This window comes from Sarcophilus harrisii, chromosome 1, assembly GCF_902635505.1.
Source record: "Sarcophilus harrisii chromosome 1, mSarHar1.11, whole genome shotgun sequence".
In the NCBI taxonomy this organism is placed as follows: Eukaryota; Metazoa; Chordata; class Mammalia; order Dasyuromorphia; family Dasyuridae; genus Sarcophilus; species Sarcophilus harrisii.
Window position 1 is genome coordinate 339,109,388 of NC_045426.1, and position 27,482 is coordinate 339,136,869.

Here is a 27,482-nt window from a genome sequence, read left to right on the forward strand (position 1 = left end):
CTGGACCCGGGACCATCGGTACCTAGCTCTGTAGCTGGAAAGGACCTTGGAGGTTGGGTCATTGCCTCTGTTTAGGAGAGTTGGGGCTGGGGAGAAGAGACCCTGGGTGGTCCTAACAGAAGGAGGGAGTGTCTCTCCCCACTGAGCCAAGTCATCCTGCCTCTTGACTAAGGTCAGAGGCCCTTTAGAGCCTAGTTGACCAGATGCACCTGGTGGAGATTGTCCCAAGGCTGCCCCCTTGCCCAGCCCCACTTAGTCTCAGGGCCTGGCCCCAGCCCCAACCAATTCCTCTATGGCCGTGCCTTATCTTTGCACCTGCACCTGGTACTGGGGCCCAGCAACCGCCACGTGGCAGCAGGTCCTTGGCTGTCCCCCCTCGTTATCTGCCCCCACCCCCCTCCCTGGGGCACAGACACCAGGCGGCATTGCTCCCAACCATGAGACTAAACTCCCTCCTTCTGCTCTTTTTGCTCACTGTAAGGGCCTGGGCCCTGGATGGGGAGGAGGGGGGGGAGGCGGAGGCCGAGGCTCCGGAAGAGCCCACCCCGGGACCCCCCTCTGATGAACTCGTGGAGGAGGACGACATCTTGGTCCTCACCCAGCACAACTTTGCTCGGGCTCTACGGGAACACCGCTACCTGCTGGTGGAATTCTGTGAGTGCAGGGAACGGGGAAGGGCTGCCCCCCAGAGACCCCCAACCCCACCCCAAGACAATCTAAGACTGGGGGAGGGAATGAGGAGGGAGGCTCAGGGAGAGAGGGCAGATGCAAGGAGTCAGTTGGCAGACACTAGGAAAGGTGGGGTTGGAGACTGAGGGAGGTAGCATCTTGTGCAGTGCTTGGCGTGGGGAACACAGAGGGGCTTCCTACTCTGGTGTGGTTTGTACCAGACCATTGTCCTGTCCTGTCCAACTACGGAAAGCTTAAGCTCTCGTCCCCAACCTGCCTCTAAATTCCTGAGAAACCTTGAATAAATCTACCTCCCTCCCTCCCAGCAACTTGTGGACTTCTTTCCTTCTGGAAAATGTTCTCTGGACTCTTAAAGTCTAAGGTCTCCTACACTTCAGACAGACGGTCATTCTGTGGCTCTTTGCTCCCTGGGACCCTTTCCAGCTCTTGGCCAGCCCCATTTCTTCTCTGGGGAACAGCTGGGAGCTGAGAAGGAGGCCAAAGTCCCTGGGCTCACCTGTCCCCTTTCCCACTAAAGTTAACCATTAGAGTTCTAAGACAGTGCCTCCTCTTCTTCCTCTTCATCAATCCCTGCCCAACACAAAGGGATACCAATCCAGTGCATCTGGGCAGGGATAGAGAGAAAAGTCCAGCAGGGCCTGTCTCAAGGCAGTGCATCTCAAAGGGTTTCCTGGCTATTTCCTTGGCATTCCTTGGCCAGGAGACCCAGAAACCCTAAAAAGAAAATTAATGGGGAAGCATTGACTCAGTATAGCAAAGAAAATATAAACTTCTGGGGGCACGTAGAGCCAGGGAAAGGATATAAATACATACACACGGACACACACAGATGGAGAAGGTTATGCACAGCCAGAGCTGAATATACAATACACACTTTTGCATGATGCAGAGGTACAGAGCTGGCTGGACACTGATCTGGGGCCTTGGTCTTCCAAGACCCAGAAACCCAGCATCCTCCCAGCTCTGCTGGGGTCACCAAAAGATGCTTTCCTACAAAAAGAGGGAGCCCAGGAAGCACGACTCTGTATGAGGAATCTCAGAACAACTGGGATACTCCCCAGGAACTTTTTTTTCCTAGTTTTTTAAAATTATAGCTTTTTATTTGCAAGTTATATGCATGGGTAATTTTACAGCATTGACAATTACAAAGCTTTTTGTTCCAATTTTTCCCCTCCTTCCCCCCACCCTCTCCCCTAGATGGCAGGTTGACCAATACATGTTAAATATGTTAAAGTATAAGTTAAATACAACATACATATACATGTCCAAACAGTTATTTTGCTGCACAAAAAGAATCGGACTTTGAAATAATGTTCAATTAGCCTGTGAAGGAAATCCAAAATATAGGTGGACAAAAATAGAGGGATTTCCCCAGGAACTCTTGGGGATCCATCAGGGACTGGAAGAGAAGGGTCCATTCATATGAAGGTCCACCCTCCTTCCTCAGACCCTTTAATTTGTGGAGGAGACAGCCAAGGATCTCCAAAAGAACCAAGGTTCAAAGCCTGGATCAGCTGCTTGCCAGAATGATCTAAGACAGGTGACCACTCTCTTTAGGCTTGTCTTTCAATCCTGAAGAGTTTCACTGACATCCTTTCTGACCAACTGCTGAGGATGACCAGTCCCTGAGAACGACAGGCCCCCAGGACAGGATCCTGACAGGGTTCTTGGCCCCAAGTGGGCAATTCAGGTGTTGACCTGCCTGGCAGCATTTGGTGGTTGGGTCCAATAACCCCTCTAAAGACAAAGGAGCCAGTGAAAGTGTCTGAGTGAGAGATAAGATAAACAGTGGATGAAGGAAGGTTGGGAGGTGGGAAGCAGGCTCTACTCACTGAGATCTCCACCCCATTACCCAGATGCCCCCTGGTGTGGGCACTGTAGGGCTCTGGCCCCTGAATATACCAAAGCGGCATCCTTGTTGAAGAATGAATCCTCAGAGCTGAAGCTGGCCAAGGTGGATGGCCCTGCGGAGAAGGAGCTGGTGGAAGAGTTTGGGGTGACTGGGTACCCCGACCTCAAGTTCTTCCGAGATGGAAACAGATCCCACCCTGTGCTGTTTACAGGTGGGGAAGGGGGCTAGGGTGGCTGGGTGGGATCTTTGTGGGGGCAAGAGAAGTTTCTCAAATGGGAATGTCAACAGAGAGCAGTGAACAATTTTAAAAATAGCTTTTTGTTTTCAAAATATAAGGAAAGATAGTTTTCAATATTCACCCTTACGAAACCTTGTGTTCCAAATTTTTCTCCTCACCCCCCCACAGCAAATAATCCAATATATATTAAACATATGCAATTCTTCTAAACACATCAGAGCAGTGAACAATTTAACCAAGATCCAGGCAGCATAGAATAGTAAGAGGAGCCCCCAAGTGAGAGTGGAAGGCCTGAGTTCTAATCCTGGCTTCTTCACAAAGTTGTATGGCCTTGAACCAGTCACCTTCTGATTCTTTTTCTTCCCTATAAAATGAAGGGATTGGACTAGAATTTCAGAAGTTGGTGCTGTGAACTTGTTTTCAAAAATATTTTGATAACTACAAGTCAATAAAATTGGCTTCCTTTATAATCTTATGTAATTTATTTTGTACTTTTAAAAACATTATTTTGAGAAGGGGTTCATGGACTTCATTCTGCCCCAGTGGGCTGTAACACAAAAAAAATCTAAAAATCCTTGAAGAAGATGAGCTCTCAGAGCCCTTCTGAAGGTGCTAAGATCACATTCTAGGACTTGTCCCAAGTCATCTCTTCAAAAAAGTCCTTATGGGAGCCGGAAAAACCAGAAGTCCTGACTCACTTCTGGCTCTGTTGATTCTTGCCTGGTAACCTTGAACCATTCCCGGAAGCCAGACCCAGGTGGTAGTGGTGGGGAGGAGCAAAGAAAAGAGGGAGGAGGGAGGGAGCTCAGGGCTCCTTCTCATTATGTTGTCCATGGCTTTATTCCAAGGACTCAGGGAAGCTAAGGCTCTGACCCCTAAGGGGAGGAGTTGGTTTTGATCAAGTTTCCCTTGCTATTGTAACAGATGTGTAGGCTGGAAAATAGTCTAATAACGTGGATACAGTACTAATTCAATGTCTGAATTGAAAGCAGTAATAGCTCTATCAGCTTGGAAGGAGGTCTCTAGTGGAGTGCCCCAAGATCTCTCTTTGGACTTATTTAATTTAATTAAGTATTAATGTTAAATTAAATATTCAGACTTATTTATTTTAACCAATGATGTTGATAAAGACAGATGATAAAGACAAGAGGCATCGATAAAAAATACACACAAAAATAAACTTGTATATGGAATATTAATTAAATTTGCTGATAGCATAAAACGGAGAGAGCTAGCTCTTGCTAGACTAGAACACTGGGCTAAAACTAAAAAAAAAAAAAAATGAAATCTAATTAAGGTAAATGTAGAATCTAATACTTGAGTTAAAAAAATCACAACTTTGTGATGAAGCCAGAATTAGAATCCAGGTCTTTCACTCTCACATACTATTCTATGCTGCCTGGATCTCGGTTAAATTGTTCACTGCTCTCTGTTGACATTCCCATTTGAGAAACTTCATGAGGGGGAGAAAGGAAATTTGGGTGGATGACAGTTTATCTGTTTTGGATTTTGGTGGATTTGTTCTGAAACAACAGCATAATATGGTAGCTGAAAAAGACAACTGGATGCAATATATTAGTCGGCATTCAGAGAAGGACACTGGAAATCTAGAGAGGCTAGAGAAAAGTGATTGGGTTGGAGAAAGAAGGGCCTTAAGATATACCATATGGGAGGCAACTGGAGGAAAATGAGTTTGTTCAATCTGGAGAAAGAAGACCGCTTGCAAGGGAAATGCCATGATAAATGTCTTTGAGTATTCGGAGGAAGCTTCTGTGGATGGAGGAATAATCTGCAGGGCAGAAATAGGAGGATTGAGTGGAAACTGTAGAAAATCAAAATTAGGATTGATGGAAAGACTTTCCTAACCATTAGAGCTAGCCCAGACTCATTTGGGAAGGTGGTGGGCTCCCTTCCCTTAAGGTCTACAAGCAAAATTTGGAGGATGATGTATGTTGTACGGAGCCTTCAGAATTAGGAATGGCTCCAAGGTCTCTTCTGAATCTGAGTCTGGCATCTTGGGGTTCCTTGCAGGCCCACGGGAGGCCGAGGGCATCGTCCGTTGGCTGAAGCGACGTTTGGGGCCCAGTGCCACTCGGCTGGAGACTGAGGCTGAAGCCGCACAACTCATTGATTCCCAGGACATTGTCATCATTGGGTTCTTCAAGGTGAGCCTGGAGGCAGAGTGTGTCTCATGATCACCTTCTCCTCCATCTCCACCCTCTGTCCCTGGGGGCAAAATTTTCTCAGGTGATTTCCAAGGGCCTTCCCAGCTCTGATAATCTACGGTTCCTCCCAGGAACTACAGAGGAACTAAGGGAAACGGGAGGGGGCAGGGAGCAGGCCGGGTCGTCCTGGGATTCACCTCCAAGCATGGACACAGGACCTCCAGGATGAAGATGCGGCTGCGTTTCTGGCCATTGCCGAGGATGCTGTGGATTTGACCTTTGGTCTCACCGATCGACCAGAGCTTTTCCAGAAATATGGCCTGAGCAAGGACACGGTGGTCCTCTTCAAGAAGGTAAGGATCGAAGGAGGGGAAAGGGGAAAGGACAGGTTGGGGAGGGACTTCAGCGGGGACTGCTGGTCGAAACTCATCTTCCGACCCTGGGCTGCTGTGGTCCTGTCCGTCTCTTCCCTGTGTCTTTCTGCCCCTGCCCCTGCTCCTGGCTGGTCTAGTTTGACGAGGGCCGTGCAGATTTTCCCGTGGATGAGGAGCTAGGATTGGACCAAGCAGATCTCTCTCATTTCCTTGTTGTGCATAGCATGCACCTGGTCACAGAATTCAACAGCCAGGTAATGCTCCAGACCCCCCCAATCCTCTCGTTATAGAACTGAAGGGGGCAGTGAGGGTCAGAAGTGATTTTGTCCGTATAATGCCTCACATTCAAGCCATTGGGTAAAAGAAGTATATATCCATCCATCCATCTGTCCATTAATTCTTTTTTTATTAATATATCCATTCAACAAGCATTTATTAAGTACTTATATGTATTATATATGTAATGCTTATGAGTTATAGATAATATTTATATTATTAAGTATTTATATTTATTCATTCAACAGACATTTAAGTACTTTTTATGTGCCATGCATTGAGCTGGGAGTTTGAGGAAAAAAACAAAGCAATCCCTAATCACAAGGAGCTAAAATTACACTGAGAGTTGGAGCTAGAGCTTGTTGGAAAGAAAATGTATTTTAATAATAAATAAATAAAAATAATAAATAAATAATGTTGTATGGAAGACACTTAAGGAGATGATATACTTGTGAGATTAACTGTAGAGTGAGATGGTGTGGGTGCGGTAGAGCTGTGGAGGAGAGGTACGGGAGAAGGAGAAAGTGAAAGTGACAGCAGGCGGGGATGTTAATGGGGACCTTGGTTCTTGATGGCTCTTCCTTTCTTTCTCTTCTCCCAAAGACATCCTCCAAGATCTTTGAGGTCAGGATCCTCAACCACCTTCTGCTCTTCATCAATCAGACGCTTAGCCCACACAAGGAGCTTCTGACAGGTTTCCAGGAGGCTGCCCCTCTTTTCAGGGGAGAAGTATGTGGGGGAGGGAGATGGGGGCTCGGGGCCAGCTGGTCTCTGCCAGGGTCGGTGACCAGCGGCCTGTCCTGATCCCTAGGTCTTGTTTGTGGTGGTGGATGTGGCCGGAGAGAATGACCACGTGCTGCAGTACTTTGGCATGAACGCCACAGATGCCCCCACTCTGCGGTTTATCAATGTTGAGACCACCAAGAAGTACGTGCCCAACACCGGAGAGATCACGGCCGCCTCTGTCACCGCCTTCTGCCAAGATGTCCTGAGTGGCAAAATCAAGGTCAGCCCCCCATGAGCCTCCTCATCCTAAGGGACCTTTCGTGGTCCGTCCTTCCTTGGGTTTTTGAGAAAGACCTGTGGAGGGGGGACTCTTGGGGACTGGCTCGGCTCTCAGCCTATCAGGCTCCTGTTTCAGGAATGGGAGAGTGCCAAGTACTCGTGTCAAATGTTATCATCAGGAGGAGGCAGGGCCAGTAGAGGTCAGTGGTCTTACCCCAGGGCTTCCACCTGGCCAGGTGCCCCCATACCACAGCCTGGATTATAAAGGCCAGAGTCAGGTAGATTCCCACCCCAGCCTGCTCTGTCCTCGGGGGGGGGGGGGGGAACAGACGCCTCTCCCCTCCCCTAGCACACACAGACAGCTCCTTTCCTGCCCTTTCCCAACAGCCCCACCTCCGGAGTCAGGAGATCCCGGCCGACTGGGACCAGAAACCTGTCAAGGTCCTTGTAGGGAAGAACTTTGAGCAAGTAGTCTTTGATGAGTCCAAGAAGGTGTTTGTGAAGTTCTGTGAGTATTGCTGAGAGACGGGTGAGCCGAGGGAGATTCATTTCCTGGCCTGAGCCCCCTCTGGGAGAACTCAATAGTATGTCTTCTCTCTAGGGCTCTGGGAACCTGGTCACAGGGTGCTCCATCGGGGTAAAGCCATCAACCTTGGGGAGGGGGCAATGTTTCTGATGGCAAGGACTCTCTGCTCTTGCCCACTTTCCTGCCTCAGATGCCCCATGGTGTACCCACTGTAAGGAGATGGCCCAGACCTGGGAGGACCTAGCAGAGAAATACAAAGACCATGAGGACATCATCATTGCAGAACTTGACTCCACAGCCAATGAACTGGAGGCCTTTGCCATCCGGGGCTTCCCCACCCTTAAATATTTCCCAGCTGGGCCAGGCCGGAAGGTAAGGCTCTGGGGAGAGCCAGGGGTTGGCATCCTGCTGGGTCCTGGGATAGAGACAGAAAGGATAAATATAACAGGAGGAAGAAGGGAAAAGGGGCAAGTCTGTCAGGGCGTCCATTCTCCCCATTCCCCAGGATGGGGGGTGATATGTGGGAGAAGGCAGGCTCTCCTGCTCTGGGTGCAGAGGGAGTGCTTTTGTGGATTATCAGGAGGTCTCCTCCTCCTCCTCAGCCCTCCAACCCATTCTTCTCCCTGCCAGGTGATCGAGTATAAAAGTGCCAGGGACTTGGAGACCTTCTCCAAATTCTTAGACAATGATGGTGTCCTGCCGGAACCAGAGAACCCTGAGGTCCCCCTCCCGGTAGGTGCTCACTTTATGCTGCTTTAATTTTATATGCCGCTTTAATTTTATACTATACATATATGTTTCTTATTTTATTCAATATATTCTTTTTCATATTGATTCTATATCTACTTTAGGTATCATATTTATACCATATGTCTTCTTTATTCTTATTATATTATTCTTCATATATATTCTATATTTATTTTATGTATAATTGTAGTTATACTATGTATCTTCTGTATGTATTCTATACAATAGAATATATTAATATAATCATATTTATACCATATATAGCTTCTTTATTCTCTTGTATTCTTTATATAATCCATCTCCAATTTACATATAATCATTTATTCCATATATCTTTATTTTATTCTATGATAATCTTATTCTTTGCATATATTATATATCTACTTTATATATCACATAGCATATTTATACTATATGTATATATTTGCCTATAATTGTTTGAATGTTATTTTTTTGGGCCTATTTAATCCCCATGGTTTAGCACAGTGCCTGGAACACATAGTAGGTGCTATTAAAGTAATAAATGCTAGTTGACTGATTGACACTTTTTTCTCCTCAGGAGGCTGGAACCAATGAGAGCAAAGGACACAAAGATGAATTGTAGCTGGCTCCTTCCTTCTCCTCAGTCATTCATCCCAGAGGTCCTGGAGAATTCGGAACTTTTAAAGTTGAAGCCCCTCAGCTCTTGACTTCGTGCTGCTCTCCCCTCTCCCCTCTCCCCTCTCCCCACTCCCGTGGGCACCTAATGTTCATTCTGTCCCCTTCCTCACCTTTTAGTATTTTGGGTAGGGTCCTCGGGGGAGCAGCAGGCAGAGATGTGAGTACTGGGGGAGTCTAGCCCCCTGTCTGGAGAACCATCTGACACCATTGGGGCCTCCCTAATAAAGGTTTTGAGCCCAAGATTGTCCCTGATGTCTGGGGCATGGTGGGGAAGGAAGAGGCCTATCAGCGGAGGTTGTGTGAAGAACCGTGGGCAGAGCTGTGGTCCCTTCCTCAGGTTTGTTTTTAGCCAGCTTCCTAGTCCTGCTGTCAAGGCCCAGGTCCCTGGTTGCTGCAGACCTGGAGGTGGAGAATTTAGCTATTAGCCGAGACTCCCTTTGTGAGCTTCACAGAAGGGAAGGTAGCTGGGAGGGCTTTGTGGGGCTTCACTCTGGCGGGAGGACGACCGTAAGGGATCTTGTCCCAGAGATGGGGGGAGGAGTCCCATAGACAGGTTGCAGCCTTGGGTCTTGGGCTCAGTGACCTGACAACTCCATGGGAAACACACCCTGCGTTCTGAACCAAGATGTGGGCTTTCTTCAGCTTCATGGATCTAACTTCTCACTGCTTTCTAAAACCACTTCAGATCCTTCCTCTTTGTAAGGAATCCTTCCTCTTTTGTAAGGAGCAAGCTTGGCCGATTCTGATTCTCTCTAGGTCAGAATTCTGCTTCAAGGCTCAGCCCTGGTGTTCAGATATAAATAGGACGATCAACAAGTTTTGAGAGAAAGGGTCATGGAGGCAATATAAGGCAGGGCTCCTTAAACTTTTTCTGCTTGTGACCCCCTTTCACCTGGGACATTTTTACGTGACCCCAGGTATACATTATATGTATCTATGTATGTATGCCCACACACGTACACACATGAATCGAATATTCACTGATAACAAATTATACCTTCGTGATCTCCACCTTCAGCTATGACAGTCCCGGGGCAGACTAAGGAACTGTGGTGGGGCTTCGTGTAGAGGTGGCATTTGAAATGAATTCTGAAGGAACTAAAGGGTCCTTGTAGTCTGGCACGAGAGAAGCTGGGCTAGAAACAATGCCCAAGCCTGCAACAGGTAGGCTTTCCTCACCCGATGTCCTTGGGCCAGCTGCCACAGGTAACAAGGAGGGTGTGTGGGATGATTCTGAGATCTCTAAAATAAAAAAAAGGAAACCTGGAGTTCCTTTCTACTGGAGTGACTGGATGCAGACGGAAAGATAAGGCAAACGGAGAGGTCTGTTTGTTCCCTAACCCTATTCCAAACTCTTTCAGTTCCATCAAAACCACAGGAAGAGTAGCAGACACCTATGTTTTTTAAAATTTTATTTAATTTCATTATTATCCAAGTACCTTTGAAAAGATAATTGTACAAGTCAGAGCATGAAAAATGGTCTGGGCAGCTAAGCTGGCCTTAGAAAATGTACATATTTACAATGAGACCCTTTAGAAACAGGGAAATAAAAAAGGGTTATGGTTGGGTCACCAAAAAAACAAAACAAAAAAACCCAAAACATCTCACTGGACAGAGGATACAATCAGAACTTTAAAAAGACTTTAGAGTCAAATGCAGTTAGTTCCCTGGATGAAGACACGTTTTCATTTGCTGGGGTTCACACAGTGGCAGGCAAATGACAAGACTGCGTTTCAAGGCACTCGGTGACATATACAGTATTAGAGGCCCCTGCCCTCCCTCCCCAGGACCTTGCTGTGCCCACCCAGGGCTGGGGTCCTAGTGGGTGAGACGCGGGCACGCGTGGGGCCGTGCTGAAGGGAGAGCAGCAGGGCAGCCGCAGGGGAGGAGAGGGGCCCAGCCTCTGTGTGGGCCGCCAGAGAGGACCCCCCTCTCTCGCCCTTTCAGTGGCCGGGCCAGCTGACCCATCGGTGTTCTGTCCCAATCTGACTGAGATGGAAGTCTAAGGTCCCAGCGTTTCCTCAGACGGACCCAGAGGGACAGTCAGAAACCCCAGCAGACATTATGTAGTTAGCAGCAGTGAGGGCAGGTCCCCTCTGAGGACAGAGACGGGATGGGAGTGGAGGGAGAGAGCCTGACCTCTCGGCGCCAAGGTCAATTCAGTGATGTTCTAGGACAGTGGTACCCAGCTCTGGTGGAGACAGGGCTGCCAATCTGGGCACGAGGATTCCTGCGGGCCGCCCACGATTATTTACATTACTCTACTTTGGTGGACTTTGTTAAATGTTTCTTAATCTGGCTCAGGCCACACCCGGGGGATGGGCCACATGTGCCCCCAGCCACACGTTCTGACTTTTGCTACCTCCAAAGCACACTGCTGCAGCTCTGACCTCTGATTTGGGTCAAACTGGGTTAGAGAGGATGTTAAATAGCAAGTGATGCATGGCTTGTTCCCACAGGAGGAGGCAAGGTTGCCTTGGCCAGACTCCCAAGAAGAGTGTGTGTAGGTAGGTGGGTCTCAGAGGACACCGACTGCTCTGGGGGTTTAACTCAAAGGTGGGATTTCTTTCCTTCTCAGCATCTGCACTGATAGGTTTTAAAACACTGACCCCCACCCTGGCCTAGAAGGATACACAAAGATAATGTGAGAGAAGGAAATAAAATCACGCAGATGGAAGAGATGGGGGCAGGGGGGTTTGCAGATAGAGGGAAGGGTTAGATGGGACAGATCTAATGGCTGTACACATTTGGCGATTTCCAAAGTACCTATATGTCTGACATTTACATAAGAGCACTGTGACACTGGAAATATCTTCCTTTATTACAATATATCAAAAATATGAGCTTTAGTAAACAAGGTCATATACTTTCTAGTACAACTGTACAACACTACATTACATAGGATATTTTGCATGTAGGCAGGTTCTCAAAGGGGAATCCTCAACCCCTTGTGGACAGTGCCGACTGGGGAGGGTCCACAGGAGGTTACAACCCAACGGGGTCTATATGGTGCCCTTTGGGATAGAGAGCATCCTGCTGCCAATCCTGGCACCGCTCTCTGTTTCCAAATTCCTTGGCAGTGGTGCCCAATCTGGAAGAGTGTGGGAGATGGGAAGTCTAGGGGATTAATCAACTTTCTCCACTTTCCCAATGATCTTCTCTTCAAAAATGGGCAAGATGGCATCATCTTCTCGAACTTCCTCAAACACAACCCCACAGTCAAATTCATCACTCACTTTCTTGAAGTAATATCTGCAAGACAGAAGGAGGCTGGATAAGAGAGATTTGACAAAAGCGAATAGGAATAATATCACAAGTCACAGTTAGTACCTTGTTTTGATCTTCCTTGATCAACGATGCTTTCCACACATCTCACACACTGTAACATTCTTGTGAGGCAGGTGCTGAGTAGTTAGGTGACCAGTCCAAGGTCACATAGGTAGTAAGTTTTTGAGACAGCACATAAACTCTAGTCTTCCTAGATTTCAAGTCAAATGTTCTATCTTCTACATCATGCTGCCTCCTAAGAAATGTGGTATCTTTAGGTCAATGATGATTCTTTCCTAGAGTTAACATGTACTCCAAAGAACCTGGGACACAACTGATGAGGAAGATAGAAGCAAGGAGACTCTGTGATTGAAGGAGAGTGAAGCCACAAGGATTCATAGTCATTAAGTCTGTGCTCACACAGTGACTGACCCGAGCCCAGCTTTCAACCTCTTCAATCCTATCTTGTAAAGTCTCTGATTCAGTTTTTCATTGCCTCCAGAATATAAGCTTCTTACGAATTCCTCCTCACTATTTGGAATCTTTTTTCCTCTCCTCTTCTGTTAATCTACATTTATTATTTCCTTCAAAATCAGGTTCAAAACCTATCTTTTCTAAAAAGCCCTTTCCAACCACATCCTCCATTCTCATTTCCCTTTTGTCTTCTACCCCCTGTAGTGTATATACACTGCCTCATCTCACAGCCACAGTTCCATAACTATTTCTGAGCTAGAGCCCCTGCACTCAGAAGATGCTCAGTAAATGTCTTCTGAATGAGTACGTGAACTAGGGACACAATCCAGGGTCCTGGGATTCCCTTATGCCAGTAACACACAACCACATGGACACTGATTTGGCTTTCATTCTCAACTTCTTTACTCACATCAATGTCTATCTCAGTCTCCAATGATTCAACTCCATTAGGGTAGTAGTTATATGTGAACTGGGCACTGTTTTACGGGTTTTCTGCCAGAAGGCTGGGAGCTGGATGAGATAAGCACTCCTTCCCCCAACTTTGCTAATACAAATACCCCTTATTGTAGTTCTGAACAGAGAAGGCCCCTGTTCCTGGCTGACTGCCCGCAGGAGCCAATAACTTAGCCAGGAAGGCTGGGTTGCGCCTTACAGACATGGCTGGCAAGATACAGGCCTTTTCCTCTCCTGAAATGTAATTCCCAAGAAGCACCACTTTGGTAACAATGAATCACTGGTTGTAACCTTTACTGGGAGACCCTCCAGGACTAGTTCCCGCCCTGTGGCCTGGCTGCATGTTGAAGCCCATGAGCTGGAAATAACTTGAGCATGTTTGTTTATAAATGGGAAAACAACACAGCTCTGCTTATCTTCCACCTAAATCCCCAAACAATAGCTACAGACTTGGCTGTGGCCAAGGGAGACTGTAAGTGGCGGAACAGTGTTTCTATGGAGGGGAGAAGAGAATGGTGTGAATAGGAGAGCAATAGTTTGGGTCTCTTATAGAGCTGTTGATTTTCCTCAACAAGTCACACCCTTAAAATGAGCTCACAAGGGAAGATTTTCCTGGACCTTTTATTAACATGTTTCCGTGATAAAACTGCTAAAGAAGCTGGTAGGAGACAAGGGAAGTATTGTCAGCAGAAGTCCTGTAGAGAGAGATCTAAGATGAGATCCCTGGCATAGGATTTCTGAAAGATGATTATTAGTGACCTCCTCCCTCCCTCCAAGGTTGGAGGATCCACACACTTAGCTCCTGGGGGGAGGGGGGAGGAGAGGAGGATTTGTTGCTAAATGCTCTGTCCTCCTGACCCAAGGGCTAATTGCTTCCCTTGAACCTCTGCTGCCATCTCTACTAGGATTCTGCTGTCTCTGCCCTCATGCCTTAAGATCTACAGCTCATCCCAGCTCTGACAATTGTGTCATAAGCACCTGAGAAATACTGAGGGAGGGAAGAGAGAGTGGAGAGTATATGCAGGGACAGCGATGAGGAGGAGCAAACAAAAGATCGGGAGCTTTTTCTTAGCACTGTGGGCACTAGAAGGGGTACAGTTAAACCCCTGTGAGGAGACGTGAGGAGTGTGGGGGGGGAGTCATCTATTTCCCCTGCACCTTTGACATTTCTACTGTTCCTGAACTGGTACTAGGCATAATGGGGAGGAAAGTCCTAGCATTTATCAACTGGAAAGGAGGGGTTCTTCCCTCAGTTGCACATGCAAAGACTGAAAATATTCTACATGAATACAGTCTGGCTTTCTGTGGAAATGGAGAGAATTACTGAATATTAGATTGAGGAGATTAATGAATTCAACATTCTCCATCTACAGAGTGAATTTAAGAGATTAAGAGAGGATAGTTGATTTATCCAAAGTCATAGACATGGTCAGTGAAGTAAATCAGAACTTAAATCCAGCCCCCTGACTCTTTCTTGGTACCACTTCTGGAAGAAACAATTTGCTAAGTCCTCTTCTGCTGCTTTTATCTATTAGAAATCTTGCCCTTTAATTTAGGCATTTTCCCCACAATTTATTTCTATTCCTCTCATACAATGAAGAGGGGCATAAGATGGAAGGAATTGATGCTAGTAGAAATAATGAGATGTACAAAGGTTTCAAAAGTATGAAGTACAGATAATTGATTAGACTAAAAGAAAAAAAAAGCTTACTTCCATTATCATGGAATATTACTTCTACAAAAGTCAGCAGAAGTAACTGTGCCTTAAGGTCATCCACTTGATCCAGAAGCTCTCAAGGGCAGACCATGGGAAGGGACTGGGTAAATTCTTTAAAAATTTACACAGAAAATACACATTTTCAGAGCTTACTACATAATTTGCTACACCTTTTCTCCCCAAAGTATATGGGGAAAGAGAAGCTCAAAGAAAATGTTACCATGTAGTGATGGAGCTTTTGTGGCTACTTCACAATCCATGAAACAACCTGGAAAGAACCAAGAGGTAAGTCTGGCAATGCCAAACCACCTTAGGGTGCTGGTGGTACATCACTAGCAAGCCCATTCTAGAGGCCCCCAAAATCTATATAAGAAAGCTCTGAGAACATAGGGCCAGAGAAATTATAGTGAAGAATCAGGCTCCTGCCAGTGATTCTCTTAGGTTCCCAGATTGTAATTAAGTTTCCTGTGTGAGGGACTAGCAGTCAGGGACATCTTTGCTCTTACCTGTAGTTCCCTTTCTTAGTCAGCAGCTCTTTGAATTGACCCAGGGTGACCACACGCCCCTTGACCAAGGTCCTATAAGGGATTGGCTCTCCACAGAAGTAATAAGCTACAACAATGGTATCACATGGTGGGGCACTGCTATTCCCCAATTTCTTCTGGAGCTTTGCCCTGGAATTCAAAAGCAAAAAAGAGTCAGGTACTTGTTGCAGAACAGGGATATAGTAAAGCATTTCTTAACATGAATCCACAAAAGTTTTATATCCAGTGTAACAGGTGCACAGTGTTCTTCTTCTTCTCTCTCTGTCTCTCTCTCTACCTCATACACACACACACACACACACACACACACATACACACACGACTAGTGTTCAGGTATGACTCACATGGTTTCCTGGTACTATTGCAGACAAGTGAAAAGAAAAGACCTGGCACTAAAAGAAGAGCTGGAATAGACCTAAAGGGCCTGCAACCTATCCTCTGGCCAATCAAAATGCAGTCACCCATAATTCTGACTTACCAACCTGTTTAGATTGCTGTATTAATTAAGCGTCTATTCACAAAATAATCTGCTGCCCTAAGATTTCAGTTAATCTTAGAGGTATCATCAGAAATAGAAGTGTTCCCTTATCAAGCAAAGACAAATTCAAACAGTAAGGTTTGCAAAAGGAGAAATCTTGTATTCTCTCATACACTCCTTTTCTCATTAATCACCTTAAACTATTTTTGGGTGGTTTGGATTGGTGGTATTTATTGCCTGATATTGGCTTCATATGGACAGCATGCTGTACCTGGAATCAGGAAGACCTTAGTTCAAATTCTGTCTCAAGATTGTGTGATCCTGGGCAAGTTGATTGTATACCTCTCAGCCTCAGTTTCCTTATCTACAAGAGGAGGATAATAGCACTTCCTTTTCAGAAAAGTTATTGTCAGGGTCAAATGTAAAGTATTTTGCAAACCTTTAAGTGCTATGTAGATGCTAACTAGTATGGCTGTTAACCAGGGTCCCAGCATGTACAATGATGCTATTACTTCCATCTCTATTGGTAAACCTTGGGGGGAAAACTCTGTACACAAGGTTGGTTAACACTCAGAAGGGTATTCCCTATAAATATGGTCACCATGTCCTTTTATCAGGTGCCTATTATGACAAAGCTTGGGTTTCTTAAGGGGCTATTAGTGAATATCTGTTCTCAGTACCATGCAAAGTCAGATTCTACAGTTAGTATGCTGCAGAATCACATTTTAAAAACTTTTTTGGGGGGATGAGGGGAGAAGGGAGAAATAGACAATTATTTTGTTCAAGATGATAATAGTTAGCTTATACTACTTATTTTAGCTGGATCTACTTTTAGGACCTGCCTTTTCAGGGTTCTAACCTAATCATAAACACCTAAAAATCATAAGTTACACTGATTTTAACTGTTGAATAAATTTAACTATTTCCTTTTTCCTCCCTGCTAGAAAAGCAGGTAGTGTTTAAAAAAAAAAAAAAAAAATGGCATAAAAAATTATGGAGACAATGGGGTGCCTGGATCTTATGGGTATATCAGGCAGGTTTTTTCAGGGAGCCAAATGAGTACAGTACTATCTGAGGTCCCCCGGTTCTGCTAACGCCTTTAAGTTGTTCTGACATGACATTTACTTTGAGTTATACAGCCTTGAACGTCAAATGGAAACTTCTGTTCTTTTACGACATCCATAGGAGTCAACTATCCAGATTGGAGTTTGTGGCTGCCTGAATTGGGGTTTCTCTAGAAGTCTTTATAATGTTCCTCAAGCAGTATCTGGAAGTGATAACAATAGTTAGCTGAATACTTAGGAGACTGAGGCATACTACCAGCAATGTCAGTTATACCATTGCACTATAACCCACTAGCAGAATACAGAGGCTTTCATGCTAACTTGCTCCCACATCCCAGTGAGCAGCTGACCTGATACCCAGCAGCAAGGGGTTCATGTGATCACAAAGTTCCTTTTAGGAAAACTAATCCAATATCTGAGGCTCTCCAAAAGGATGCTCCCATTCAAAGGCTTGCTATCTACATCCTATTCAATATAAATTGCAGAATCTTAAAAGAGTAGGAAGAAGCCTTTGAAGTACTCTAGTTCAATCTCTAAATTCTTATATGCTGGCTTTTCAGAGGTCCCACTGGGATTATGATCTGCAAACAGAGACTGCCAACACAGGAGGTTTGCCTGGTCAGATCATTGTTTCTTTCTTTTAATCTACCTTCCTGGAAATAGAATTCCTTTGTTGTTAAGGTCCCACAAAGTGGAAAAGAATACAACTTATTCATCAGCTGAGATATGGACTACTTTTGCTTACTTATTCATATTGCCTTTGGTAATAGCAGGAAAGGAGTGCAGAAAATAATTCTTCAGTAATTTCTTCAAAAAGAGGCAGTTTCTTTCAGCTTCTGGTTGACAAACTTTTGGACCTACTCAACTGAGAAGCTGACAAAAGGCTTTCAAGATGACAACATCTAAAGAAGGAGCTGTGATCTTAGCACCAATTCTTTCTTTAACATATACAAATACAAATTTGTGAGGAATACATTGGTTCTGACACTTAACCCAGCAGGTACTTCAGAATTTGGCAATTTGTATTTTGTTTAGAAACCACGTTCTGATTCTTTTGTACCATCTACTTTGTACAGATTTTGGCTATAAGTTGAGGATTTATAGAAAACTCTGGGGTCATTTCTGATTTCCATAGTCTTGAATTAGAGTCATTCAAATGAGTATTTTCTATAATTGTCACTTCATGTAAGAATATCAGTGTTTTTTGAACATTTAGATTCACAGTAAGCAGACATTTGCCATACTTTTAAATTCATATTTCTTGTGAACTTGAAGAGCTTTTTTCAAGAAACCTGTCTTTTAAAAATATATTATAAATGAGTCACTCTTGGAGAACTGAATTTCAAAGTTCAGATGTATGCTTTAAAAAGAGGAGAGGAAGACAAAAAAGGTAGAAGAGTTGGCTTGCTATAAAACACAGATAATTTGAAGGTCCCTTTTAGGAAAATGTGACAACAATCTTCCAATCTTTAACTGATCATGTACTCAAAATATATGTAGGGGCTTATTTCTCTGCAAATTTGAATACTTTCCCTAGATGTACTGATGACAAAATGTCTCCCTTTAAAAGGTTGTGAACAGAAGGCTGTATGCCATTATAAAAAAAAAGCAAAGGCTCTGGCTCTATCTGTACTTTCTAAAAGTCCTGTCCATTTCCATACTCCCTATAGCATGGGAGCTCCTAATTGTGGGGTAAGAGATGGAAGGAATAATTGGATAAAATATTTAAAAGCTAGTGGTTTTTGTGATTATATAACAGCAGGCCTCTGGAGTTTTGATTCCTAGATGTATAGAGAACACATGAAGCGTAGTGGCACCTACTCAGACTCGGAGAGGTCCATGTCGGAGACAGCTGGTACCACATGCAGCATTGGCATACAAGCTGGCCTGACAGAAGAGCGACCCCGCTGGATAACCTCTTGCACATACCTAAAGAATAATCTTTATATATTAGATGTGGCAGGTTTACCCCCATTCTATGATCCAACATCAGTATAAAGCTAACTTTTAAAGGAACAAAACCTCAAATTCTTTGTTCACTTCATCCATTGTCTACAAGCTTCTGGGAAGTTAGTAAAGTGTAGAAAATTCAATGAACTCTTACAACCCAAGACACATTAATCAAGCTTCCCAAAGTCTAACAGATAGCTTTAGACAATGGCTTGTGCATAAGATGGGAGCTTGTCAGGTTATCCATAACAATACTATTTTGTTTCTGCACTATAAGGCATGAAGAATTCTATACACAAGCTACTCTTCAGTATCAAACATTCTTCTCTCTTTCTCTCTGTAATTCAGTTGCTGGTAAGTTGTCCTTTCATCAGTTATTTCTTTTATATACACTTATAAAATCCGAAATAGCTTGGAAAGAGGCCTTTAAGAACACAATTTCGTGGATTAATAATAATATTAATAATAACAACACTTTTCTTTGGAAGATCTCAAATAGCAAAATTCTTATTAAGTAATTTATATTAATGTTTATTTTCCCAAATTAGTTATATATAATGCCTTTCTTCTCTATATCAATGAAATGTACATATTTGTGGGTATAATTCTGTACAACTCAGGCAATCATTTTCATTATTGATAAATGATACACACAGGCCATTAATACGAGGAAACCAAAGGTAAAGGCAAAGAATGGTAAAAATAGGCCATTGTAGATAAAAATTGCACATCTCAGGGCCCATATGTACAAAAATGTTTACAGCAATTCCATTTGGAGTGGCAAAGAAGTGGAAATGGAAGGGATATCCATTAATTGGGAAATTGTTGAGCAAGTTATAGTATTCAAATGTGATGGAATACTGTTGTACTGTAAGAAATGAAGGGGATAGAAAAAAAAAGAAATGAAAGGGATGAAGGTTTCAGAAAAATCTGGGAAGATTTATGTGAACTGATGTAAACTGAAGCAAGAAGAACCAGGAGAACAGTTTATACATAACAGTTATCCACCTTCAGAAACACAATTATTAGACTCAAACTGTATAGACTGAAGCATATTTTCTTCTTTTTTTTTCTTTTTTTTTTTTTGAGATGGGAGAAAGAGGGGGAGGAGGAATACTGTTAATATAGAAATTTGTTCTGCACGACCAAACAGGATTTAGAATGAATTTTGTTTTTCTTGCCTTCTTAATGAGTTGGGAAGGGAGATAATTTCAAATTATTTTCTTTCCTTTTCCCAATTCTTTATCACCTTGTTCTTTCATTGCAAAATGAAAATATTTTGCTTATAAAACAATCAACCCAACCCAACAAACTGCTCCTACATTAAGAAACTCAAGCCAATAGCTTTTCTTCTTCCTCAAGAGTTATCTGTAAAAGCTTAATTAACTTCATTCTGGGGAAACTTGGCAGTAAGAGAGCCGGATGTAAAGGGATATGGAGAGAATGCTTTTATTACTTTTTATTTAACAGTATTTCATTTTTCCAATTATATGTTTTAATATTTTAAATTTAATGTAATGTAATTTAATATTTATTTTTATCAAGTTTAGCACCATTTTATGTAGAACAATTGGTCCTAGACTGCCCAAAGAACTCTAAGATACAGTTCTAACTTTTTTCTTTCTTTCTTTTTTTTTTTTGGCTGAGGCATTTAGGGTTAAGTGATTTGTCCAGGATCATGTGGCCAGGAAGTGTTAAGTGCCTGAGGCCAGATTTGAACTCTGGTGTTCCTGGCTTAAGAGCTAGCTGCCCCAGCTCTACCTTTAAGGAGATTCCAAGTGAAAGTGAAAATAAGACCTAACTTTTTTTGGGAGGGAAAAACAAACATTCAAACTATTGCAAAAATACGCCAAGAAACTGGGAAAAATGAGAAGAACACAGGAAACCAGGGACTTATTGAGTTCACAAGGAAGCTCTTTTGGCAAAGATAATAAACTAGCTCTTGAATATCAACACTGACTCCACAGAACCAGAACTGGTCCTCCACCAGGAGATACAGACAGAGAAGTAAAGCCATTTAGGTATCAGGGACCTTGCTGAGAAGAACATGTCTACTTCTGAAAAGATGGGAAGATCTGGAAGAGAAAAAACTTGATGGCCTTGTTAACTAGGCTTAGAAATTAGAAGACCATGAGAACAGTTGATGGAACAGTTGATCTTTGGGGTTCTAAATAATTGTCATCATTTTTTATGTCCTGAAGTCCTAAGTATAAGAAACATTTATAATTTGGAACACACCTGCCACTTTGCATGAATATAATGAAATATTATTAGGTGAGACAATGGAGCTGGGTTATTTACAAAAATTATAACTTTATCTGTCATCATTGCTTTTCTTTTGTATATGTGAATGTGATCAGTTAGCAGGAGTTGGGGGAACAAGGGGGCAACTGGGAAATAGGGAAAGTGGTTTTCTTTTCTCTAAACCAAGGGTCCTCAAACTATGGCCCACAGGCCAGATGCGACAGCTGAGGAAGTTTATCCCCCTCACCCAGGGCTATGAAGTTTCTTTATTTAAAGGCCCACAAAACAAAATTTTTGTTTTTACTATAGTCCGGCCCTCCAACAGGCTGAGGGACAGTGAACTGGCCCCCTATTTAAAAAGTTTGAGGACCCCTGCAGTCTAAACCTTCAGCAAAGCTGAAGAGAGGCAAACCTTGCTTCAGTTGGAAAAAGCACTTCAGCTATACCAAACTACACCAATAAAGCAGACTATTTTGCTACAATTTTTGACTGCTTAATCTTTAAAAATTCTTGCTGCCAGTATGTTGTCATGTACTCAATATTTTTCACGTCTGTATATCTGAACAACTTTAGAGATATTAGTTTGTGATCCTACTACTTCATGAATGCTTTTTTAAAAACCAGTTCTACAGTTTTCTCTATTAAGGCATATGAATGAAGATTCACTTGAATAAAATCAGAGTTTTAAAAGTTGGAAAGGACCTTAAGAGATCATCTAATCCAAGCCCTTTATTTGTCAGGTAAAAGACATTAGTCCCTGAGAAGGCAAGTGATTTTCATCATACAAGAAAGAGGCAAATTAAATTTAAATCACTGCAGTCTAATGGCATCATAAGAATACTCAACATATTTTATAATACCCACACACTGTAGAAGCACTGTCAGTGAGAAAAAAAATGTCTTAGTAACACTTTATGCATCTCAACTTGGGACCAAGATGTCCTTTTAAGGAAAAGTCAAAGGTGTCAAATTCCTATTTCATCAAAATTAAAGAGAAAATAGCTTAAGAAAAATTTGCTTTTGCCAAGGAAATTAATGGTAGGTTCCCAAAGTATCCTTCTTCCACCTTTTTCCTCTTAATATGTAATACTGGGTCCTCAACAAACATATGTAATACAAGGGAGAAAAGTTCAACATCTGAGATTCCTTCTAGCTCTATATTCATGATCCTGTGATTTCTTTATTATCAGGGAGATGCTTACAAGATGACTGCTCCAAAGCTATCTATCCTCTATATCTCAAGCAGACTAGAGCTTTGGAATGAAAGACAGAACCAGAAGCAGGTGGGGAATTCTTGTGGGTGTACCTCATATGGTTAAATTAAACTGGTGTGCAATGTTTTAGGGGTGTGAGGGCTTAAAGAAACCTATTTATTGGAAACACTGAAGCTGCATGTCTCCAGCATGATAGCACACATGAAACATCATTCACACTGAACCTACTGGTTTAATCAAATGCACACATTTGGTAGAACAAGAGTTTTTTGGTGTTGTTTATATCATTTACATTAACACTACAATAAGAATGCAAATTAAAATATAATTTAGTTAAGAAATGGAATTACTGACCACATACTATCAATATTCTCATAATACAGATGCATAACTCTGCAGTACAATTTTTGTTGTGATCGTGTATAATTCTATGAAAACTAGAAGTTAGATGGCTATAAGACAGAATTTTGATAGAGATTTTATAGAGATTATTTTTACACTTATGAAATGCACAAAGCTGAACAGATTTTGAGGTTTATATCCTTAATGTAGTTGTAAAATACAGCTTTTTAAAGCTCTCACTACAAAGTCTTCATTTTGGTACTTAAGCCTACATGAAAAAACTTTCACTACATGAAAAAAGCCTGAAACAACTTTTTTGTGTTATTCTGAATCATGCTGGGGAAACACTGTCATGTCTCACACTGAAAAATAAAAAGCCAGGTCTCTCTTTCAAAACATCTTTTCAAAGTGACCAATGTCACTGTTAGTGATCCAGAACACTGACTAGGCATTGGATGAATAATTCTATTTAATTTCCTTTAAGACTGACCCAGGATAGCCAGCACCCTGCAGTTTATTCAAACACCTTCTCCTCCTTCTGGCTCTTTATCAGAGCACTCAGGGATATGGGGTTTATTGTGTTGTCTTTCTCTTGTTGTTGAACAAGCTGGGGTAACTACTCATGGAAGTGGTCCAGCCTTCTGCCTAATCCTTAAAGCTACCAATAGATGTAGCTAACTAAACTGGGCTGTTATTCTCAAAAGGCTCTTTGTTGTGAATCTCAGGAAAATGTTTTTTAAAGAATTCATCAAGACAAAGAGGATACCATTTAATGTAAAATGGTTGGGGGTAAGGAGGGATTGAAAAAAGTTTAAAAGCATCAGTTTGAAGTTAAAAAGCAAAGGTCTCTATACTTATGTCATTTTCTTGAATAGGGTATTTCAAGGCACAGCTCACCAAATTTACTTATTTTGGAATTCTAGAAAGCTGAGATACCATAATAATCAACCTTTACCTCATTGTTCTTATAACATTAATTTTGTCTGAAACTTCAATCAATTAAAATCTGCCCATACCTCTGCTTGGTAGGCAGTTTTCCAGCTCTTTTCTCTTCTTCTTCCAGGCGCCTTCGGGCTTCTTCCAGTTGAGTCAGGGGGTTTGGTGCTGGGTTAGGTGGCATTGTGGGGTCTTGGATGAAAAGATGAGAAGGTTGGACAACATTCCGGAGCTGAGCGCTCACCCAAGGATGGACAGCACCAGGACGCTCAATGGAAAGGGGTCTGGAACTATCATGGCCCGATTGCTTTTTAGTCCCTGAAGACCTGTTTTAAAATAAAATGAAGGTAAGACTCAGTTAACATAGATTTTTTTTTCCCTTTAATATTTTATTTTTCCCCCTAATTACATGTATGAACAATTTAAACAGTTTTTTTAAAGTTTGAGTTCCAAATTCTCTCCTTCTCCTTTTCCCTCTGCATTGCAATTTGACATAGGTTATATATACATGTGTAATCATACAAAAAAAATTTCTACAACATAGATCTTTGAGGGAGAAAACAAACTTGGTCATGAATCACGAGAGTCATTATTTTCTTCTCCCCCAATTCTATGTTGCGAGAAAACATCTTACAGATTTTCATAGATTCGGAACACAAACATAAGCATGTCCTCAATAGGACACAATGTCAACACCAATGTAACTAAAATAATTTATTTAGCTACCTTATTTGCAGTAACAACTTTAAACTTATTCTGGAAACAGAGGTATACTTACTTAAAAAAAAATTAAGACTTCATAAAGTAGTTTTATTTACAAGACTCATTACTGGTAAAAGATGCATAGCCCAATAATTTTGTTATTTTTTTTTTTAATTTTTATTTAATAGCCTTTTATTTACAGGACATATACATGGGTAACTTTACAGCATTAACAATTGCCAAACCTCTTGTTCCAATTTTTCACCTCTTACCCCCCCACCCCCTCCCCTAGATGGCAGGATGACCAGTAGATGTTAAATATATTAAAATATAACTTAGATACACAATAAGTATACATGACCAAAACGTTATTTTGCTGTACAAAAAGAATCAGACTCTGAAATATTGTACAATTAGCTTGTGAAGGAAATCAAAAATGCAGGTGTGCATAAATATAGGGATTGGGAATTCAATGTAATGGTTTTTAGTCATCTCCCAGAGTTCTTTTTCTGGGCATAGCTAGTTCAGTTCATTACTGCTCCAATAATTTTGTTATATGTGGCTACACTATGAAGTGGATCAGTTTTAACTCCTGGTGACTTGGTATGGCTATATCTTTTAGACACATGGAATGCTGAAATGTATGCTGTAATTCAATTTTTAAATCTTTAAAATATATCTGAGCCGAATCTGTTGCCAATTTTCCAAAGCTAATGCAAAGATTATTCCTAGGTGACAAACTGTATCAGTATTTTGTACAAAATTTCAGAAGTGGGGAGGAAAGAAAAAAGGAGAGAATTTTTAAAGTCCTAATATATTCCAGGCACTTGGTTGAAGTGATCCAAATATCTCATCTGATCATCACATCAAGTGTAAAAATTATTATTTCTATTTTTATAGTTGAAGAAACCAAGGCAGGAAGAGGTAATATAATTTGCTCAAAGTCATACATCTAAGAGGCTAAAGCTGAATTTGAACTCTGATCTAGCTGGAAGAGAACTGGTGTGATTTTCTGAAGTAGAGTAAAAAACACAAACTTGAAAACCCTAAATTTTATTTGCTTAGCTTCAAAAAAGCCCACTCCACTGAAAAGCTTGTCTGATACATTATTTAAAATTGTCAGGTATTAAAAAAAAAAAGTCATGATATAATGTGTAGAATAGAGATACTTATAAATTACATGCTTTCGAACAAAATTATTTTCTTAAAGCACCTTACAAATGAAAATTTTAAAAACAATTCTCCTGAATAACTGATATTTTAGTAGGTCTACAACGCAGTTTCATAAAACTTGGACAACTGTCAGTAATACTAATAACCTAATTCTTTAGAGTTTGCAAAGATGGTTATTTTCATTTTAGAGACTAAGGAACTGAAAGTCAGAGAGATGATATAACTGATGTGATTTTTTTAGACCTTTTTTTTTTTTTTTTAGGGTCTAGTACTCCAAGACCCAGGGTATGTTTCTTCCTGGCTCAGGATAACAATAGTTAAGAAAAGAAGAATTATGCTATAGTTACTATCATGTTAGTAATGTCCCATCAAATAGGAACTATAATTACTTTTATGCCGGTGGGCTGGCTTTAGCTATTTGTAAATTACTTAAGATAGAAACCACAATCAATTCAATATACAAAATTAAAGAAAGAAGGGGATGAATGCATATGATTTATATCTTAGAAGCATGCAATTTTAGTTTGGACTTAACCAAGTATTCATACTATGCTGAGATCTTCCTTGAAAGGGTCCTAAAGCCTATGTTGCAGTTAGATTTTAGAAAAACACTTGCACTTCTTACTTTCTTGGACAGAAGGAAGAATGTGTGTGTGTGTGTGTGTGTGTGTGTGTGTGTGTGTGTGTGTGTGTGTATGTGTGTGTACACACAATACAGTGATTCATTCCAATAAAATTACTAAAGGGAAAATACAGGGAGGCAATATTATCCAAATGGGAACTTTGTTGAATCTTTGATAAGGAATATATGGGTCACTATGAGTTATGTATGTAGAGTATTTCATTCAAAAGACAGTATGAACAAAAAAGAATAATTCTGTTCTGGGGTTTCCTAAGGACTTTGCTCTTATTTATATTTTGATATTATAAATAAGAATAATCTGATCCTAATCCTACTGATATCATTTTCTTTCTACTTTTAACTTTTAAAAAGAAATCTCTGATCCTTTCTCAGGAAAGGGGGATAACAATGAAGATCATTCTTAGTTATTTATTCCTCTAACTTGAGAAAACGATATAAAGTTACTGTTTTAGTCTAAGGCTCTGAAGAGTCTACGCTTAGTGGGTTTTTTTTCTTTCTTTCCCTATCACCTTTGCTCTTATTGGTCATAATAATGACTATCGAGGCTAAATAAGCTATGGGTAATTCATAGCTTTATTCCCCAGAACACATGGCAGAGAGAACAGACCTAGCAGAATATAAATCTAAGAATGAGGTATAGAATCAGCACCTAAGCCCAGTTGTGGAAGTGGAGGATGAGGAAAAGGGAAGAGTGAGCATACGGATTTGGGGACAAGGGGACTCCAAGTTATAGGGAATTGGCTTCAGAATATTTGTCTTTTTATTAAATATGAATGTTTACACCTGAGGGAGCAATCATAAGGATAAAAATATATTACAAATGAGATATGATCAACATTAAACATAAATCCTGGGGAGAATTAAAAGTGATGAGAGAAACTAATATATTACTTCTCTTTTAAGATTCATCTCAATCCTGCTTTATTTTATTCTTTCTCTCTTCACCCTAAACTATTCCAGGGATCTCTCCCAATTTAATTTCATAGTACTTTTAAAAACTCATACATATTTATCATGTTCTAATTAGTATTTAGTTTGTCATTATATGTCTTACTTCTCTCTATTTAGATTATAAATTCCTTGAGGTCAGGAACAATATTGTTACTTTTTCTTTTTTTGTATTTCTTCTAATGTCTAGAATAGCACCTTTATGTGGAACTCAATAAATATTTATTGAATTAATCCCTTATCCAACAATATGACTAAAGTAATGGACTCCAAAGGAGATAAGTGAGAGAGAAACAAATATATATCAGGAATTTCTGGAATTAACAGTCTAGTACACTCCTGTTTGAATGCCTTTCAATAATGCTGAACCTGAAGATGGGCATTCTAGTTTTATAACAGTACAAAAGAAAGGGATAACAAGATAAAGAGGGAAATGAGAGCCTAGTAAAGTGTTAATAGAAACAAGAAATATTATTTGACCCAAGTTAGAAAGGAAGATTTCTTTTAAATATAAGTTAAAGAAAGTGGAAGAAAGAAATGATTGATTAGTGAGAGGTTGAGCAGTAGAAGCCCCTAATGCACGTGCCAAAGATAATTTTCTTTGGCACTGGGACTGGTTATATGTTGCCACTGCTGATATGAGCCATGAAAACTATTGGTCAGAGAATCTGATAACTACTTTTCCCACTTTAGATTTTGAGTCAATGGCTAGTACTGATCTCAGCTTTTCTCCTGGTCATAAATCAGATGACCTTCCATCATATCCCTTGTACCAGAGCATAATCAATATATCACTAGG

At 41.5% G+C, this 27,482-nt stretch overlaps 2 protein-coding genes across 3 annotated transcripts in view; one reads left to right on the forward strand and one right to left on the reverse strand.

The window, feature by feature from the left end:
* The first annotated feature begins 35 nt into the window (after positions 1 to 35).
* PDIA2 (protein disulfide isomerase family A member 2) lies at positions 36 to 8,773 on the forward strand. Its single transcript, XM_012543207.3, has 11 exons — positions 36 to 654; positions 2,547 to 2,753; positions 4,812 to 4,945; positions 5,161 to 5,298; positions 5,457 to 5,573; positions 6,199 to 6,324; positions 6,407 to 6,601; positions 6,988 to 7,108; positions 7,317 to 7,498; positions 7,757 to 7,858; positions 8,433 to 8,773. The coding sequence occupies exons 1-11, from the start codon at positions 204 to 206 to the stop codon at positions 8,475 to 8,477; spliced, it is 1,818 nt and encodes a 605-aa protein (XP_012398661.2). The 5' UTR covers positions 36 to 203; the 3' UTR covers positions 8,478 to 8,773.
* Positions 8,774 to 11,330: 2,557 nt separating this feature from the next.
* The window catches only part of AXIN1 (axin 1), a 166,974-nt gene continuing 150,822 nt past the window's right edge, over positions 11,331 to 27,482 (reverse strand). The window contains exons 8-11 of one of the 2 annotated variants that reach the window (XM_031945696.1): positions 23,298 to 23,543; positions 18,353 to 18,460; positions 14,951 to 15,118; positions 11,331 to 11,785 (exon numbers count right to left, since the gene is read on the reverse strand). In XM_031945696.1, coding sequence (XP_031801556.1) covers positions 11,659 to 11,785; positions 14,951 to 15,118; positions 18,353 to 18,460; positions 23,298 to 23,543 — 649 coding nt within the window. In that variant the 3' untranslated portion in view covers positions 11,331 to 11,658. The remainder of the gene's footprint in view (positions 11,786 to 14,950; positions 15,119 to 18,352; positions 18,461 to 23,297; positions 23,544 to 27,482) is intronic. The other variant, XM_031945697.1, reaches the window with a different exon arrangement.